Here is a 19203-nt window from a genome sequence, read left to right on the forward strand (position 1 = left end):
TCTCCTCTCCTCTCCTCTCCTCTCCTCTCCTCTCCTCTCCTCTCCTCTCCTCTCCTCTCCTCTCCTCTCCTCTCCTCTCCTCTCCTCTCCTCTCCTCTCCTCTCCTCTCCTCTCCTCTCCTCCTCTCCTCTCCTCTCCTCTCCTCTCCTCTCCTCTCCTCTCCTCTCCTCTCCTCTCCTCTCCTCTCCTCTCCTCTCCTCTCCTCTCCTCTCCTCTCCTCTCCTCTCCTCTCCTCTCCTCTCCTCTCCTCTCCTCTCCTCTCCTCTCCTCTCCTCTCCTCTCCTCTCCTCTCCTCTCCTCTCCTCTCCTCTCCTCTCCTCTCCTCTCCTCTCCTCTCCTCTCCTCTCCTCTCCTCTCCTCTCCTCTCCTCTCCTCTCCTCTCCTCTCCTCTCCTCTCCTCTCCTCTCCTCTCCTCTCCTCTCCTCTCCTCTCCTCTCCTCTCCTCTCCTCTCCTCTCCTCTCCTCCATAGTATCTACTTTCATAAACTGCACCTCACGATTCAATTTTCACAAACTTCATTTGAAAATTATATCACGACATATACACAGTAGCTTCATCATTCAAATCACTGTTTTGTTTTGTTGAACATTTTCACAGTGCTTTTGAAGGGTAACATGTACTGTCTTGGTAATTTCTATAACATTGAAGGAACGGAAAATGGCATGCTCTTGTGTTTACCTTTTTGTATGCCACTGAAAATTATACATGAACATTCTCGACCGTAAAAAAACATCTTTAATGATTTGCTGTTTTTTTTAGATTGTAAACATGACAATGTTCCACCCATATTCGCCGCAGATAATTTTCCGGTATGCAAGAGTGATGGCAATCTTTTCTGCAGAATGAAATTTTCCCTGATACCTATGAACAATAATACTAACACATGGAAAATTGTAGAGGTAAGCTTTGTTCAGTATTTCTTGAATAATAGTATTCAATCAATACGAAAAGTTTAATACAATACCAAATATATATCTAGAGATGATAAACCACTACTGAAAGACCAACTTTCAAAAACAGCCTTTTTTTCAAAGATGATAAATATTTGGAAGTAACGAAACAAGAACTGAAAGCAAATAATTATATACCCGAAATTATCTGTACAGTCACTGCATCAACCTCAAAACGCAGTAAAGTAGGTTCAAATTATTTTTATCTGCTCTCTTATTTCATTTCTGAATGTAATTTGTTTCCTCATCCTGCCTATCACCTCATGCGCCATCTACACGTTATGCGGTTAGTATCATAATTCTACCTACAGATATATTTTCTTCAATGTCAACATTCTGCGTAACTTTAACTTCTACACGCAAGATGGAGCCAGTATATCACACTCGATATATACAGTGAAATAACTTTTCAGTTCTCGTAATTCTTTTTTCAAACCTTATCGGAATTGGAATTTTATATATTTTTATGATTCATATGCGCTAGGACTATACACATCCGTCTTCAGGCGGAAATGTATGCTATCTTGCAGTGTGCAAGGCTTATTAAATTGAGACCTCAAAGAAATGAGCGGATCAATATTTTTACAGACAGCAAGAGCGCACTAGGGGCTCTGACAAACCCGAAGGTGGCATCAAAACTGGTCTGGGAATGCCACGAACTTAATGAACTTGCGAACAGGAACAAATTAACTTTGTACTGGGTGCCAGGGCATTCAGGAATCACAGGTGATGATAAAGCTGATGAATGTGCTAGACGCGGATCATCAACTTTATATATAGGTCCTGAACAAGCTCTGGGGGTAACAAAATTATTGGTGAGAAACCAGACTAGGACATGGACAAACGTACCTGGCAACAAACACAGTAGAACCTTAATTAGGGAACCGTCCGAGAAAAGAACCGAAAAACTACTTCAATGTAGTAGGGATCGGCTCAGAATAATCACAGGGCTACTAACCGGTCCGCTTAGAGGACACCCGAATAAAATGGGGCTGTACAACGGAGACCTCAGCTGCAGATTATGCAACAAAGGGATAGAAACAGCTCCACACATCTTATGCGAATGTGAGGCACTGAATCACAGGAGGCAAGCAATATATGGATGTACGAAACTACGTCCAGAAGAATATGACGAACATCCAACACGAAACCTGTACAAACTAGTATAGGGAACGAGACTGATGGAATGGGTGTCATGAGAAGATGGGAGAATAAACGCAATAAGTCCAAGAGGCTGCAGTGTTTCCTGGAGATTGGACTAAATGGACAAGTCAGACAGCTCCCAAGGTACCAAAAAAAATGGTTCATAATTCAAAATTAAATTGCCATTCTCTACTTTCCACAAATCGCATAATATGCTAGTATTCAGTACATTTTTAATCCGACAAATATTTTTTTGTGCTGAAAGAGTTGCTTCCCAATTTCACAAGATAACAAATTCTTGTTTAATTTGAAAGGGTTATATTTAAAGGAGTGACTAATTTTTGGAAAAGAGTATTAAGTGAAAGTATTATTCCTTCATTCATTTCAATAAATACTGAAATACAAAGGTGTGTAAACGCAACTTTTCTATACATTTTTTTTGTAGTTTGGATCAATATTATTTATGTTCATTCTGATGGATATTCATAACAATAATTCAGAAGAAGTAAAAATATTTTTATTCAATCCCAAACATGTTTTTTTCAATTTCTGAAATTTACTTGAAAATGTTATAAATTGACCGTTCTTGTAATTCTCCAATAGAATGTATTTTTTCGATACTGAATATAAAATGATAAATTCATTTCGTGCTGAACAGTAATGAAAAATATGCTCAATGATAACGTGTATTTTCATTTACGTAAATATTTTCGGATGTCGTTCATTTTTGCATGTACTTGTGATGGTTGCGTATACGCACTTTTGGTGGGAAATGAGAAATAAAGAGAGCAGTGACGACGCAAGAGTTGAGTGCTTTATTAGAGAAAGAGTTGGATTATCAAAATTATGATTCGAATGATGTCGTTTATTTGCCGCCGGAAACGAGTTGACTGGTGAGGAGAATATTGATGAAAATATAATCGGAGAAGAAATAATGGAGGAGGATATTGCGGGAACTCGTGAAATGCAAGTGAATAAGGATAGTGATGATTCAGATGATGACATCTCTTTGAGTGAAATAGCAGAACATGCTGAGGCGGATGTTGCCGGAACTTCAAGAATACAATCGAATTAAGATAGTCGTCATGATTCAGAAGACGACTGAGTGAAATAGCAAAACGTATTGAATCAGAAAATCAAAAAGCTACAAAATCTGAAAAAAACGTTATTCCAGAATGGGAAAGAATATATATACCTACCTACTCAGGTTCTCCCCAATACCATTCCATTGAAAATTTGAATAACATAAGAGCAGAACATGGCGGCAAGACACCTTACGAAATCTTTTCACTATTTTTGGATAACGAGGTGACCGAAAAAATTTTGAATTTTTCAAATATCTATGCACCCCAAAAAAACCGGCACGATTCTCATATCAACAAATCAGATTTGCAAAAATTTATTGGCATACTGATATTATCCGGATATCATACTCTATCACAAACTGACATGTATTGGTCGAAGGTTGAAGATAAAGAAGTGCGCATTGTGAGAGAAACCATGAGTCGAAATGAATTCAGATCAATTAAACAAAACACCCATTTGTCAGATAACACATTGTTGAACAAAGATGATAAATTTTCAGAATTGACACCAAGTTTTGATATTATCAACAGGAAGAATATACAGTTCGGGATATTTTCAGACAGACTTTCTATTGATGAAGAAATGATACCGCATTACGGACGCCATTCCTGCAAAATGTTTATTCGTGGAAAACCAGTGAGATTTGGTTTCAAGCTATGATGTCTATGTTCTGATACTGGTTACTTATTCAAGATCATTCCATATGGCGGAAAAGCGGAAAAAGCAAATCCTGCTGTAGCATTAGGAACTAGAGTTGTTTTAGAGTTCCTGTCAGTGGTCGAAAATCCAGAGCGATATAGGAAATTTTTCGATAATTTTTTCTCTTCATGTTCTTTTTTTGTAAGCTTGAGAGAAAAATGATTTTTCGCAACAGGAACTGTGAGGGAAAATCGCACTGCTGAATGCCCCGCTGAAAATAGTAAAAAAATGGCTAAAAAGGAAAGAGGTTTTTACACTTGTGCTTTCGATTCCATCCTCGGAGTTCTAGTAATGCGATATAATGACAATGACAATGCCAACTATCGAATTAGGATAAGAGGAAAGAAGTGGTGGTGGCCATTGTTCACTAATATGATTGACAGAATGGTTGTGAATAGTTGGAAAATTTATAGAATTGCGAATGAATCCAGAATATCACAACTGAAGTTTCGTTCTCAGCTGGTAATACATCTACTAAAATGTTGTGGGCAATCAAGTAACACCGATGAAACCTCGAATGGTGCAGAATCCAACCCATTATACGGAAGACCATCTAAATCAGCTCTATCAGATGATATAAGATTTGATAATCTCGGAGATGTGATAATTAAAGATACCAACAGTGCAAGAGAAAAATGACGATTTTATGAAAGAAACACCATTTATTTTGGCCAAAGGTGCGCTTACGCACCCACTTGTTTTTTTTCAATACTGTGAGTTTATTTTTTTTTAATGTTTTTTAGAGTATTCTAAACATGCCACAATGAATATTTTTCCTAAATTACAAATTTCTAATGTGTTGGCCGTTAATGGTTTAATAGCAAACAATAATTGGAGGATTCCACTCTATATTCCTCAAATGAAATTGAACATTTTTTTATAGAAGTCTAAGAACTACAAACACTGCTTTAGACGTGATATTGTATACCGCTTTCGGTGCTTATCAAATGTACTCGAAGATGAGACAGAAATACAACTCGAAGCAACGAAGAAAGAAAACAGCCTGCTCCAGAATTTCTCAATGACAGCTCATTTGGATTCTCTGTGCTGTCATAATTATTCTAGAGTGGACCATTTGACTCCATACGACTATATCTTAATGTGAGTATAAACTAATTGCATTCAGTCACTCTTGTATAAGAATACTAAGGATAATTTGAACAAATATTTTGATGTTGACGGTACAACAAAACTGTAGAACCGTGAGGTTTTGGTAGAATTAGGGAAATTTTCCCATACCACCTAGCAGAAGTAGAACAAAACTTTTCTGGAACAACTTCTCTTCTCCTCTCGAAAACTTCACATTTTCAGCATCTCTGTGAATACTATTGTAATAAATGACCGTCGGGTCTGAATTGGCGATCCCTATACAAGTACTACTAATGAATATATAATAATCATCTCAGTTCACTCGCACCAGAAAAATTCACCCCCCTGTATATGGGATCGTTCAGCCGAAGGTATTTATTTTCTTAATTTAGTTTGGTAGCGTGAGAGTTGCTGCCACCTGATCCTGATCCTGATCACACGGATTGAGAATTAGTAGGCAACTTGGTCAACAGCTGAATTTTTCCTACCTTCTAATCTTCGTGGAGAAATGGCTTGATTATGCCACCAATTATATCCTCAGAGACTGGATTCAGCCACGGCTTAAATGCGTGGTCTTTAAGGGGCTTGAGGGAATGAAATGATATTAGCAAAGTTTTCACAAACCAACTTTATTAATGAGTAAAGTTGGCAGAATAATCGGATTAACAATAAAAAAAAAATTAATGAACAAAAATTAATACTGAACGTTATTTACACTATATAAAAGAAAGAGAAATATATAATTATAACCATGAGCAAACTATGGGTAGACTACTAAAACAAAATGACAGGAGTATTCCTTTGAAAATTGAGGTAACTTCACTCAGGGCATAGATATGCATTGCCTGAATTCTACTAGCTATGCTATAAAACCAACTGAAATACAACTCTGAGAAGCTATCAAGAGACCCACTTAATCGCTCCTCCCTGTATAACGTAGGAAATTACTATGACCTATGATAACCTAATAAAATGAAAAGGGAACCCGATTCGTAGCTATATTATTATGGTAAATGTTCACTAATACCCTAGGTGTCAAGTCGAAAGTATAATCCACATACGCATGCAATAACATCTACACTCTATATTAGAACTGTTTAAAATACGCTCACCAAAATTATCGTAGACGGACTCCCCTGAAAACTCCAACAGAAGCCACTATTTCCCCAAAAACTCTTACCAGGAACTCGAAAAAATATCTAAATCACTAAATTGAATAAACCCGCGAATACTTCCAAAACCCAATTAGTATCACTTCTCTAAACCGTGACTTGAAATATCTCAATATTTCAATGCACTCAAAATTTCCTCTAGAATTCCAAGCTACTGTAGGAAATTCAACTGGATTCACCAAATCTCCGCACACCACTGACTTTACCTCAAATCAACGAAACCTCGATTATTTATCAATTCCAAAACACCTCGCAAAACGGTGACCTGAACTACCTCGTATTTCAGTACCTCCAAAAGTCACTCAGAACTTCGTAGGAAGTCCAACCGACCTACTTCTGAGTTCGTAAGCTCCTGACTTTTGACCTCAAGTCAGCTAGCCAAATAAAACGCGAATAACTCCCAAAGATCACTTCTCTAAACCGTATTTCACTCTATTCGAGTATTTCCCAAAACTCTGGAGGAAATTCAACCGGCCTATTTCTGACTTCGTACGCTCCTGACATTTTACTTCAAGTCAGCTAGTCAAATAAACCGCGAATATTCATCGCACTACTGAAATCCCCTCGCGACCCAGTATCTTAAAACCCCTAGCCCCTCAGTCCCTTCAATAGCTTTCCCGGCAACCTCCCCAAAGGGGCGAACTGCCCCGGACAAGAGCCCCTAAACGACCCTGGGGTCCGCGCACGACTGACTTAATTCTCTCCCAAAAATTTCCCCCTTAACTCTATTAGGGGATGTAATTCAAATAATCTCATAAAAATTCCCACCAATCAGAAAGTCTGAAATTATTTCCGAAACTGATACTCTTAACGTCCTCTACATGTTCAGCGGATAAGTCCGCAAGAATTACCGTCTAGTTCCCGACATTTCTAATGTCGTGAGTCTGCTACTGATATATAGATGTCACTGCAAGGATCAGTTTGATATTTTTGCTGTTTCGAATAGTGGTATGTAGACTATGCTAGACATTAATTTTATCATGTCGTTAAAATTAAGGCTGACACTCTAACCCCTCGGAACATAAATTTTGATATTTATTATACGTTTAATTGCTTTTTGGACTTTTATTCCAAATGGGGTATACAGAATGGATAACATATTTTCGACCCTTAACGAAAGATAATGAAATGAATGATGAGGTTGAATGTTTCAAAATATCGAATTTCTTAGCATCAAGCAGTTAATTTTAACGACTTTTCCTTTAAATGCTTGGCTCTGTTGGCCTTAAGGTTATTTCTAAAAGATGATAATGTTTCCTCTTCATACGAAAACACATGTGTTTTGGTATCTAAAATTCAACGAAAAATATAATATATCCAACTTATTACACTATTTCAGCTATAAGGTAAATCGGAATCGATATTAGTGATATCGACATATGGCAGTCCATATTCTGCGACTATTCCTGCACTAGAATCCACAATTTCAGAAATTTCGAAACAGCTCAATATCAACAAGGCGTCTGGCCCTAATGAAGTGCCCACCATCACACTCAAAAAGTGCGCAAATGAAATCGCATCAGTATCTTGCAAACTTTTCCACCTGTCTTACAAGGAAGGGGTTTTTCTCTTGTTGGAAGATTGCTAGCGTGCAGCCTATTCCCAAAAAGGTCAAGAAAAATGTTCCAAACTATAGACCAATCAAAAATCATAAGGAAAGCCGCAAACCACCATGACCTTAAATTTTTGGAAGGCTTTAACATCTTGAGCGATCATGAATATGGCTTTCGGAAACAAAGATCAACAAACATATGTCACCCATATTTGAAATAACGCAATCGGAAAACATGGAGAGTCAAGAGCTGTGTGTATCATGGGGGATTGCTGACCAAACTTCGATGCTATGGCTTGTCGTTTCATTTTTGTGTATGGCTCTCCAGCTTCGTTGAAGGTGGTTGACAATGTTTCGTGGTGTATTTCATCGGTTCGGACTTCCATTGTCTAATATATTATAAAATGTTTTTACATTTTCAGTTCGATGTTTTTCAAAAGCGTGTTTTTCAGATTTTTAAACTATATTTATTTTTAACTTTTTCGTTCGATGATCTTTAAAAGCGTGTTTTTAGTTTTTTCAAACCATATTTATTTATTTTGATTTTCTTTTGAACAAATTATCAAGGAGTTACGTACAGCACCATCTACCCGCGAATAAATCAAGCAATAATGTCAAGAGTTACGTACAGCGCCATCTGCCGGCGAATAGATCAAGAAATATCAAGGAGGTTACGTATAGCGCCATCTGCCAGCGAATAGATCCAGCAATAATGTAGATAATTCTGTCAATACAGATCCTGAGCTTGAAACTTACAAACAAACAAACATACATACAAATAAACATACATACATACAGGTGAAGCTAATATAAACCGTGTGAAAATAAGAGTTAGGTCATTTACATATACTCTGTTCATATTTCGAAGGTGTGTTCCAGATAATTGTACTTCCAAACAAATGTTGTTGAAAAGTCTCGTTATCCAGGTGATAAAATTGATTCAATGATTCATATAACAAAGTTTTCTTTAAAAAATGGTTATCAGGTGAGAACATTTTTGGAGCTTTGTATTGTGATTGTGCAAGCTGACGACTAAAGAGGTCTTAATTTTAACGTTTGATTCCTAACTGATTTCTAATTGATCACATTCGATTTCAGGGTAATATTGATTGGCTACCTAACCCTAGTGGGTTATGCAACAAAGATAGATTTGGGACAATCACATGAGCCATCAAAAATGGGTATGTCTCAATTTAAAGGTACTTTATGATTTTCACAAACGATAAATACACATCAATTATTCATAATTCAGCAAACAAGGAACTTACATGATCCAAATTTTTTCAAACTGAGCAATCCAAAACTTCATATCATCATATCGCAAGCATTAAATATATTTTATTGCAAAATATCGAAAATTAGGGATATTTATACATTTTAAACTCGGTAAACTGATGGAATATTCTCTAGGTGGAAAATTCTTTTCATATTTCTCGATTGTAAATCAATGGAGGAACCTGAAAAAGCCTATAACTGACCCAGAATATAACCAGATGAAATGTTTGCAAGGAGTGCGGACATACACGATGGCTTTAGTGATAGTTGGACACACTTTAACAGGAGGTCTTCTAGGTTATGTGACAAATGAAAATTATGTGGAAAAGGTGAGTGAGTCAGGTTTTACAGACAGAGATTATCGTTATAATCATCAGTGACAATTTCGAATCATTAGTGAAAGATACGAAGTCTAACAAATAACAAAAATCCTTCAAAACCTCCATTATTACAGTAGGATGAAGAGAGATTTTTCATTAATTTGTCCAAATCATAAGAATATAGAATATTTCCAGCCGAAATTATTTTCCCAAACACCAGTACTGTAGGATATTTGTCAATTGTTACAAATTCTGACATTAATTCATCATTACACACTGTTTCTGAAACATATGATATCATAGAGAAACAACTGGGAAATAATTTGTTTGAAGGTGATTGACAATGTTTCATGATGAATTTCATTAGTTCGGACTTCCATTGTCTACTATATAAAATGATTTGAAATCCCCGAAACAACTAAAAAAGAAGAATTGAAAATGAATAGCTGAGCACAACAATTATATTAACCAAAATAAACCTGAAATGAAATAATAGCGAAATAAAATACAAGTGAAAATATAACAATTGAACAAATAAAACTGAAGAAATGAAAAAAAAAAAGAAAATAAAAATGAAAAGTGGAGAGATACCAAGTCACGTTAGTTCACGACGTTTCAATTGTTAGTATTTACAATCGTCTTCGGGTGATGACTGGACTGATTCCTCCAAGAGATGACTATTTATAGGTCGTTCGAGTACTTTCACTTATCTCCGCTTTCCATTTTCCACTTCACTGGTTCCGTGGGAGATGACCGTTTTGGCGGGAGTTGGCCATTTTTCGCTTGATGATGGGTTTCCATATGTTGCGTATTTCTACGCTGGCTTGGCTGAATACGTTGTTGGACAACATGTATGCGGCTTCTTCGAATTTTCTCCCAAACCAATGTTCCTCTCTGTCCAAGATCTCATTTTGGGACCACTTGATGTTATGTTGATGGGTCCAAACATGGTCTGCACACACACAGCGAGGGGAAACCAGCAAATTAGGAATAGCAGACCATGTTTGGACCCATCAATACAACATCGAGTGGTTTCAAGCTGAGATCTTGCACAGAGAGGAACATTGGTTTGAGAGAAAATTCAAGGAAGCCGCATACATGTTGTCCAACAACGTATTCAGCCAAGCCAGCGTAGAAATACGCAACATATGGAAACCCATCATCAAGCGAAAAAAAGTTAATATAATTGTTATTTTCAGCTATTCATTTTCAATTCTTCTTTATAAGTTGTTCCAGGGATTTCAAATCATTTTATATAGTAGACACTGAAATTCCGAACTAGTGAAATGCAACTGGGGAATAAGGTATGAAGGATGAGAAAAACTCATCAATTCAATCTGAATTTTTCAACTCTTTGACTATTGCTTTCTTTTCAGTTTTATGTGAATATGTCGACAAGAGCAATCGTGAATCTATTGCTCCTTTTAGTACAAACGAATTTCATGATATCAGGGTGGTTGACAGCTAAAATGGTTTACAACCATGTGGAAAAGAATGGAAAAGTAACGCTCCAGTTTGTAATCAAGAAGATGATTGGAAGATATATGAGGTACGTAGTATAATAGAAATCAAATGTTACTGATCGTGTTGTTGATGTTGAAGATATACTGAAGTATTTGAGAAAAAATATATTCATCTGATAATACTGACGACAGCACCCTTGGCTCGACATTCCATTTTGATTCCTGGACATTTGCTGTGTATGCACATCTTCACCGACGACATTAGTTTGCATATCTTAATAAGGATCTAGAGGTGATTCAAAATTGGGATGGAAGTAACCAGGTTCAATTCGTTGCCACAAAAACCCAGGCATCGGTTTTCTCCAGAAAGACAATTGCGCTTTCTGCAAAGGCTGCTTTTCAAAAGCTTGACACATTGTTCTGAACCAGAAAAATGTACACACCTCAGCAACATTAGATGCTTTATAAGGCTCAGATCAGACCTTCTCTGGAGTATTGTTCACATTTATGGAGCTCCGCTCCTAAGCATAAACTGAAGCTGCTGGATTCCATCCAGAATAGAGCCATCCGCTTGACTGGAGGCAAAAACATCACTTGCTACCTTTATAGTCTGGAACATCGAAGACTAGGTTGGAAATTTGTCTATACTTCATAGATGCTTTCAGAGGAGGTGTTTAAACGACTTGGTACATTTGATTCCACCAAAGGCGGTACATATCAGAAATACTCGACTGTGGACTGTGGCTGCTCATCGTTTTGGGGCCCAACTCAGTATACTTCGAACTTCACTGTTCAAGAACTCTTTCAAGTGGAGAACTGCATTTATGTGAAATTAACTTCCTGAGAACATTTTCCCAAACGAATTCAGTCTCCAGCAATTCAAATCCAACGTTGATCGCTGATTATGCTTGTGTTTTTTCCTTAAAAAAAACAATGCTGGACGGATTTTCATAACTGTTGATTTGTTGAATCTGTCACCGCTCAGAATAGCAGATATTATATGTCGCTCACGAATCGAACGAGTTGGCTGCTGAGTCATAAAGTCATTTGAATGTTTAAAAATACACACTGAGTCGTATTTGATAGTAATGCTTCGTACTCAAGAAACATCACATGTTCTATATCTGTATCTGTAGAGTAGGGAGGGCCACATGTGACCCATTGTACATACTCCCGAGCAGTTTTTCTCCCAGGTCATCGTACATCATATCCTTTCCAGGAAGGTGGAAAGGTCACTTGAAGACATCTCCTTTATATCGGCAGGTGCAGGCCAAGACTCGCTGAACACACACTCTCTTATTGACGATAACTAAGGACATTCGCACAGGACATGCCTGATAGTTTCATCTTCCTGTTCACACATCCTGCATAGAAGTGTGTCCACTAGCCCCATATTATGGAGGTGTTTCCTTAGTTGACAGTGGCCTGTCAGAAATCCTACTGTTAAGCGTAGATTCTTCCTGGTCATCGCCAGATATTTCTTTGGCGCCAGCTTCCCAGGGTCGTCCAGGGTGATCCTGGCAAGATTGCATCCTTTGATTTTATCCCATCTCTTTAGGGATTGAGCATGGGTGTTATATTTGGCTAGTTCTGCAATTGTCGAAGTCATCAGGCCGTAAGTGTCACTGGGTCCTAAAATTCTTAGGCCAGCCGCTTCCTTGGCTAAAGAGTCGGCAATGCGATTACCTTCACTCCTGTTGTGCTCTTTGACCCACCTCAGGGTAATGTTATTATCTACCGAGGCTTTGGCTAAATCTTGGTGGCACTATGGTACTAACCCTGAGGTTATACGTTGTCTGTTCAAGGCTGATAGGGCTTGTCTGCTGTCAGTACAGACTGTTATGTTTTTGCCAAAAACTCCTTTCCTGGTTATTTTTTTGTGGCCATTGAGGTAGCAGCTAGTTCTGTTTGGACAACGCTGGTATTTTTTCCTATTCCCCACTTAATTCTTAGGCTTAGTGATCTGGAGTATACTCCACATCCTGAGCCTTCTTTGTTTATCATTGTTTAAATATGATCAGAATAGCCTATTTCGCGCCATTCCGACCTAATTTCCACTTCTACTGAAAACTTTCAACATAATTATTTTCATTAAATTTTCGCAGGTTATTTTCTTGCTTGGCGTTCGTTATCTGCCTCGAGATGAGCAACTGGACAAAGGTGTTGGTTGCTCCACCACCCATTGAATCCTTCGAAATGGACTACAATGCTTGCCAGAAAAATTGGTGGGCTTCATTACTTCTGATAAACAATATATTCAAGTCATCTGAAATGGTAATCATTTAGCGTTTTATATTATGAAAATGAGGATACCGTTGAATAACAAATTACAGGCAAATATTCTAATTCTGTTAACAACATGAAATTAATTTCCCTCTCACCAGAATCTATTAGCCCCTCTTTTCGAGTTTGAGGTTATCAAGTTGTGAAACTCGTGCAATTCCAAATTCATCTTTGACCTGAATCTATTTATCGAATGAAGCATTTGCATTTTTGCATGTATTAGCAAAGATTAACTTTCAATTTTAGATTATTCAGGTGAATCAAATAAAAAACTTCATAAATGCGGTGATGTTCATAGCCTATCGAAAAGTTTGAATTCTATGATTTGGTAAAAAATATCAAACGAACTGTAATGAGGTGTTAGTGTACTCACAACTACGTGAGTGGATTATTGGGATGGAGGAAGCAGAGGAATTTGAGAAAAAAGAATAAATAATTATTCTTCTCAAATCAATGCAGAAACCATTCAAAAAACCTCAACTTTGATCATTCCAGTTCTCGTCTGAGAAATAATTCAAGCACTTGGGCGTGATAATGAAATGAATACTGAAATAGAATTATCATTCAAATGAAACCTTTTTGTGAAACACTTATCGAGTTGAGGATTTTGCAACATGTCTTCTGACAAAGAATCTCAATTGACTGCAATATAATTTGTTATATTTGTTTTATAGAAGGAGTTCTAATTAGTTCCTTCCACTTGGAGTGAAAATTTTCTTTACGAAAACTGTCTCTAATGAGACAAATGACACAAAACATGACAGGATGAAGGCACACAATCATGATCATAGTTTCGTCCAAGCAGCACGTTACAACAGTTCGATGAATGTTTCAAACCAATTAACAGTTTGGATCATCCCGACTCAATGTCGAAACTAAATTTTCGTTCAACAGTAGGCTTGACCTGATTTTTTCATTAACCTAAGCCATGAATAATGTCACTCATAGAACTATCAGTATACAATATCGGTAATAGATATAACAACTTTTTGTTACTGATTACAGTATCTGAAAGGCGATTCGTTCAGCTACTTCTTCACTTATTTCGTCTCCAAATTGTTAAATTGTCTATTAATCAGAAGTCGCCGCGCGCACGTCTGATTTTGTGAAAATATCGGGGAAAATTTCGATAGAAATTTGAGAAAATTCATCAGAAGTCGCCGGGCGCACGTCTGATTTTGTGAAAATATCGGGGGAAATTTCGATAAGAATTTGAAAAAATTCTGAGTGATTTTGAGGACTCTCCCATTCGTGAGGACAGTCTGAGGAAACTTTGAGGGCTTTCTAATTCCTTCACGCCTTCCTCACAAATGAGAAAGCCCTCAAAATACTCCCAAACTTCCGTCAAAATTTTCTCAGAAGTGGAAAAGTTCTAAGAATCCCATCAGAACCTCGTCAAAATCCCCTCAGAATTTCCTATAGATGAAAAAGCTTTTACACCCTCTCAAAGTTTCCTCGAAATTCCCTCAAAAATGGAAAAGTCGTGAAAACTCCAATCTCATAGTTTTCACAAAATCAGACATGCGCGCAGCGGTTTCTGATTGGTTGACAAAGTGATGACAAGAGTAGAGAAGTGGGGAAGGTCTCTACTGGGGCCTTCCCTACTGAAAACAATTTTACTGTTGAATTGACCGTTGAATCACTAACCATAAATTCTTTAAAAAATATTTCACAGTCGAACTCACTGAACTATGAGATTTTCAACACAAATTTAAAAAAATTGAGTATTAATGCCTTAAAGAAATAATTAAGAAAGTATCTCCTGAAATATTGTTTTCACACTGTTGAGGATTACATTGCGCATTGCCAAGCCAAACGCATTTCCGCACCTCTGCTGTGATAGTTTGATAACATATTGTAACTCAATTCTCAAATTCCTGTTTTTACTGTATTTGCTGTCAAATTTTGTGAAAAAATTTTTTATCGGACTTTCTTTTTTGAAGTGCTACAAAAAAACATATTGTAAAGTGAATTTCATTAGTTCGGACTTCCATTGTCTACTATATAAAATGATTTGAAATCCCTGAAACAACTAGAAAACAAGAATTGAAAATGAATAGCTGAAAATAACAATTATATTAACCAAAATAAACCTGAAATGAAATAATAGTGAAATAAAATACAAGTATAAATAGAACAATTGAATAAATGAAAATAAAGAAATGAAAAAATAAAATAAAAATGAAAAGTGGAGAGATTCCAAGTCACGTTAGTTCACGACGTTTCGATTGTTAGTATCTACAATCGTCTTCGGGTGATGACTGAACTGATTCTTCCGAGAGATGACTATTTATAGGTCGTTCGAGTACTTTCACTTATCCCCGCTTTCCATTTTCCGCTTCACTGGTTCCGTGGGAGATGACCGTTTTGGCGGAAGTTGGCCATTTTTCACTTGATGATGGGTTTCCATATGTTGCGTATTTCTACGCTGGCTTGGCTGGATACGTTGTTGGACAACATGTATGCAGCTTCCTTGAATTTTCTCCTAAACCAATGTTCCTCTCTGTGCAAGACTTCAGCTTGGGACTGCTCGATGTTGTATTGATGGGTCCAAACATGGTCTGCTATTCCCTATTTGCTAGTTTCTTCTCGCTGTGTGTGTTTCTTGTGCTCGGCAATGCGAACATTCAATGGCCTCTTAGTTTCACCAATATAGGATTTTCCGGTTTCTGGTGAAGCGGAAAATGGAAAGCGGGGATGAGTGGAAGTACTCGAACGACCTAGGTCATCTCTCGGAGGAATCAGTCCAGTCATCACCCGGAGACGATTGTAGATACTAACAATCGAAACGTCGTGAACTAACGTGATTTGGAATCTCTCCACTTTTTATTTTTATTTTCTTTTTTCATTCCTTTATTTTCATTCATTCAATTGTTCTATTTTTACTTCACTATTTTATTTCACTATTATCTCATTTCAGGTTTATTTTGGTTAATATAATTGTCATTTTCAGCTATCCATTTTCAATTCTTCTTTTTTAGTTGTTTCAGGGATTTCAAATCATTTTATGTAAATCATCTAAAAGAACAATTCGTTCAGGCCAGCCTCAACACCCTACACAGTAGGTTAATGGACTGACACCTATCAGAAAACAACTACTCCCCTGGCTAATACCACGAAGGGCGTTGGATTATATCCGACAGGTGTCAGTGCAGGATTCTTCACTGAAGTTATTCCTGCATATGCTGTTGGCGATACAACTGCCGCAATAGATTTTCAATTATTGGAACACACTTGCAGACCGGTTTCGGGCTGTTTGGCCACTCGTCAGTGCAAGGTAGTGCATATCATCAACATAAAGTCGATGATTTCCGATAATTGAAAATCAAATTCCTTCAGAGTATCAATCCTTGAACTAAGTTGAAGCATACAACAAACAACATCTGCCTGTGTGGGCAGATGGGTCGATATGCAGGAATAACTTCTGTGAGGAATCCTGCACTGAAATCTGTCGGATATAATCCAACGCCCTTTGTGGTATTAGCCAGGAGAGTAGTATGCCCACCGACTATATGTGAAAAATTGTAACTCCACCTGGTAGGTAATCGTTATTGTAGAATGAGACAGATACAAAATGAAAAAAATATCGAGTTCAAAATTAACTAGGCAGAATGAGGCTTCTTTGAAGTATACTTCACAAAAATACCAATGAAACTAAGGTAAAAGATTGTACAGAAGTTCATCCAGGGAGACCCGGTTTCAACTGAAACAAATTGAAAAACATACTGACTGAGCATTGTCTTTATAGTATTGACGATTTTACTAAAATAGCAACTGATAAACGTATTTTCTTGTAACTTGAAATTGTTATATTTAATTGTAGTTTGTATTATTGTGTGTAGTTTGTATTTTATTAACTGACTGGTCCATAAAATGTAAATTTTCTTAGCGACTCAAAATAAATATTATTATTATTATTATTATTATTATTATTATTATAACACATAGAACTGAATGTCATTTGCTAGGTACCAGAGCCCTAGGTTACACTAGAAAAAAAAATAAAGAGGTTTTAGGTCTCGAAAGGAGTTGAATACATTTCAAATAGATAGATAGATAGATTGTATTTAACTACTTTATAATATTTGTTTGAAGATGATTGACAATGTTTCATGATGAATTTCACTAGTTCGGACTTTCATTGTCTACTACATAAAATGATTTTTTTCACGTATAGTCAGTGGGCATACTTGAAGACTGGCTATAAATCAAATCATCTAAAAGAACAATTCGTTCAGGCCAGCCTCAACACCCTACACAGTAGGTTAATGGACTGACACCTATCAGAAAACAACTACTCCCCTGGCTAATACCACGAAGGGCGTTGGATTATATCCGACAGGTGTCAGTGCAGGATTCTTCACTGAAGTTATTCCTGCATATGCTGTTGGCGATACAACTGCCGCAATAGATTTTCAATTATTGGAACACACTTGCAGACCGGTTTCGGGCTGTTTGGCCACTCGTCAGTGCAAGGTAGTGTATATCATCAACATAAAGTCGATGATTTCCGATAATTGAAAATCGAATTCCGTCAGAGTATCATTCCTCGAACTAAGCTGAAGACTACAACAAACAACAGGTTTGTCGTCGCTCCATCTGCCTGTGAACGAGGTAACCAACTGCATATCCAAATTTGCCCAATTCCTCGTAAAAGGAAAGAAATCTTTCACGTATAGTCAGCTTAGTTCGAGGAATGATACTCTGACGGAATTCGATTTTCAATTATCGGAAATCATCGACTTTATGTTGATGATATACACTACCTTGCACTGACGAGTGGCCAAACAGCCCGAAACCGGTCTGCAAGTGTGTTCCAATAATTGAAAATCTATTGCGGCAGTTGTATCGCCAACAGCATATGCAGGAATAACTTCAGTGAAGAATCCTGCACTGACACCTGTCGGATATAATCCAACGCCCTTCGTGGTATTAGCCAGGGGAGTAGTTGTTTTCTGATAGGTGTCAGTCCATTAACCTACTGTGTAGGGTGTTGAGGCTGGCCTGAACGAATTGTTCTTTTAGATGATTTGATTTATAGCCAGTCTTCAAGTATGCCCACTGACTATACGTGAAAGATTTCTTTCCTTTTACGAGGAATTGGGCAAATTTGGATATGCAGTTGGTTACCTCGTTCACAGGCAGATGGAGCGACGACAAACCTGTTGTTTGTTGTAGTCTTCAGCTTAGTTCGAGGAATGATACTCTGACGGAATTCGATTTTCAATTATCGGAAATCATCGACTTTATGTTGATGATATACACTACCTTGCACTGACGAGTGGCCAAACAGCCCGAAACCGGTCTGCAAGTGTGTTCCAATAATTGAAAATCTATTGCGGCAGTTGTATCGCCAACAGCATATGCAGGAATAACTTCAGTGAAGAATCCTGCACTGACACCTGTCGGATATAATCCAACGCCCTTCGTGGTATTAGCCAGGGGAGTAGTTGTTTTCTGATAGGTGTCAGTCCATTAACCTACTGTGTAGGGTGTTGAGGCTGGCCTGAACGAATTGTTCTTTTAGATGATTTGATTTATAGCCAGTCTTCAAGTATGCCCACTGACTATACGTGAAAAAAATCATTTTATGTAGTAGACAATGAAAGTCCGAACTAGTGAAATTCATCATGAAACATTGTCAATCATCTTCAAACAAATATTATAAAGTAGTTAAATACAATCTATCTATCTATCTATTTGAAATGTATTCAACTCCTTTCGAGACCTAAAACCTCTTTATTTTTTTTTCTAGTGTAACCTAGGGCTCTGGTACCTAGCAAATGACATTCAGTTCTATGTGTTATAATAATAATAATAATAATAATAATAATAATAATATTTATTTTGAGTCGCTAAAAAAATTTACATTTTATGGACCAGTCAGTTAATAAAATACAAACTACACACAATAATACAAACTACAATTAAATATAACAATTTCAAGTTACAAGAAAATACGTTTATCAGTTGCTATTTTAGTAAAATCGTCAATACTATAAAGACAATGCTCAGTCAGTATGTTTTTCAATTTGTACTTAAATATTTTAAACGGTAAGTTGCGAAAATGGATGGGTAGGGCATTGAAAAGGTAAGTGTCCACTTTTTGCGTCTTTTGCAACCTCAATTGTGGTTCTATCAGATTGTTCTTTGACCTGGTGTCATGGGCG

The 19203-nt window shown here is 37.1% G+C and overlaps 1 protein-coding gene across 1 annotated transcript; it reads left to right on the forward strand.

Moving 5' to 3' along the window:
* Nucleotides 1-490: 490 nt before the first annotated feature.
* On the forward strand, nucleotides 491-18842 carry LOC111503171 (O-acyltransferase like protein). Its single transcript, XM_074176714.1, has 7 exons — nucleotides 491-900; nucleotides 4763-4980; nucleotides 8791-8873; nucleotides 9103-9296; nucleotides 10664-10836; nucleotides 12856-13024; nucleotides 18789-18842. The coding sequence occupies exons 1-7, from the start codon at nucleotides 844-846 to the stop codon at nucleotides 18840-18842; spliced, it is 948 nt and encodes a 315-aa protein (XP_074032815.1). The 5' UTR covers nucleotides 491-843.
* The last annotated feature ends 361 nt before the right edge of the window (nucleotides 18843-19203 follow it).

Source organism: Leptinotarsa decemlineata, unplaced genomic scaffold, assembly GCF_025532065.1.
Source record: "Leptinotarsa decemlineata unplaced genomic scaffold, Ldec_3_MD MMD2_tig00002082_RagTag_RagTag, whole genome shotgun sequence".
NCBI lineage: Eukaryota > Metazoa > Arthropoda > Insecta > Coleoptera > Chrysomelidae > Leptinotarsa > Leptinotarsa decemlineata.

Bases quoted from the DNA above. Each gene is read 5' to 3' on its own strand.
- LOC111503171 (XM_074176714.1), top strand. From the start codon at position 844: ATGAAATTTTCCCTGATACCTATGAACAATAATACTAACACATGGAAA. The intron at 8,874-9,102 runs GTATGTCTCAAT...AATATTCTCTAG, and splicing joins ACATGAGCCATCAAAAATGG to GTGGAAAATTCTTTTCATAT. The intron at 10,837-12,855 runs GTACGTAGTATA...AAATTTTCGCAG, and splicing joins ATGATTGGAAGATATATGAG to GTTATTTTCTTGCTTGGCGT.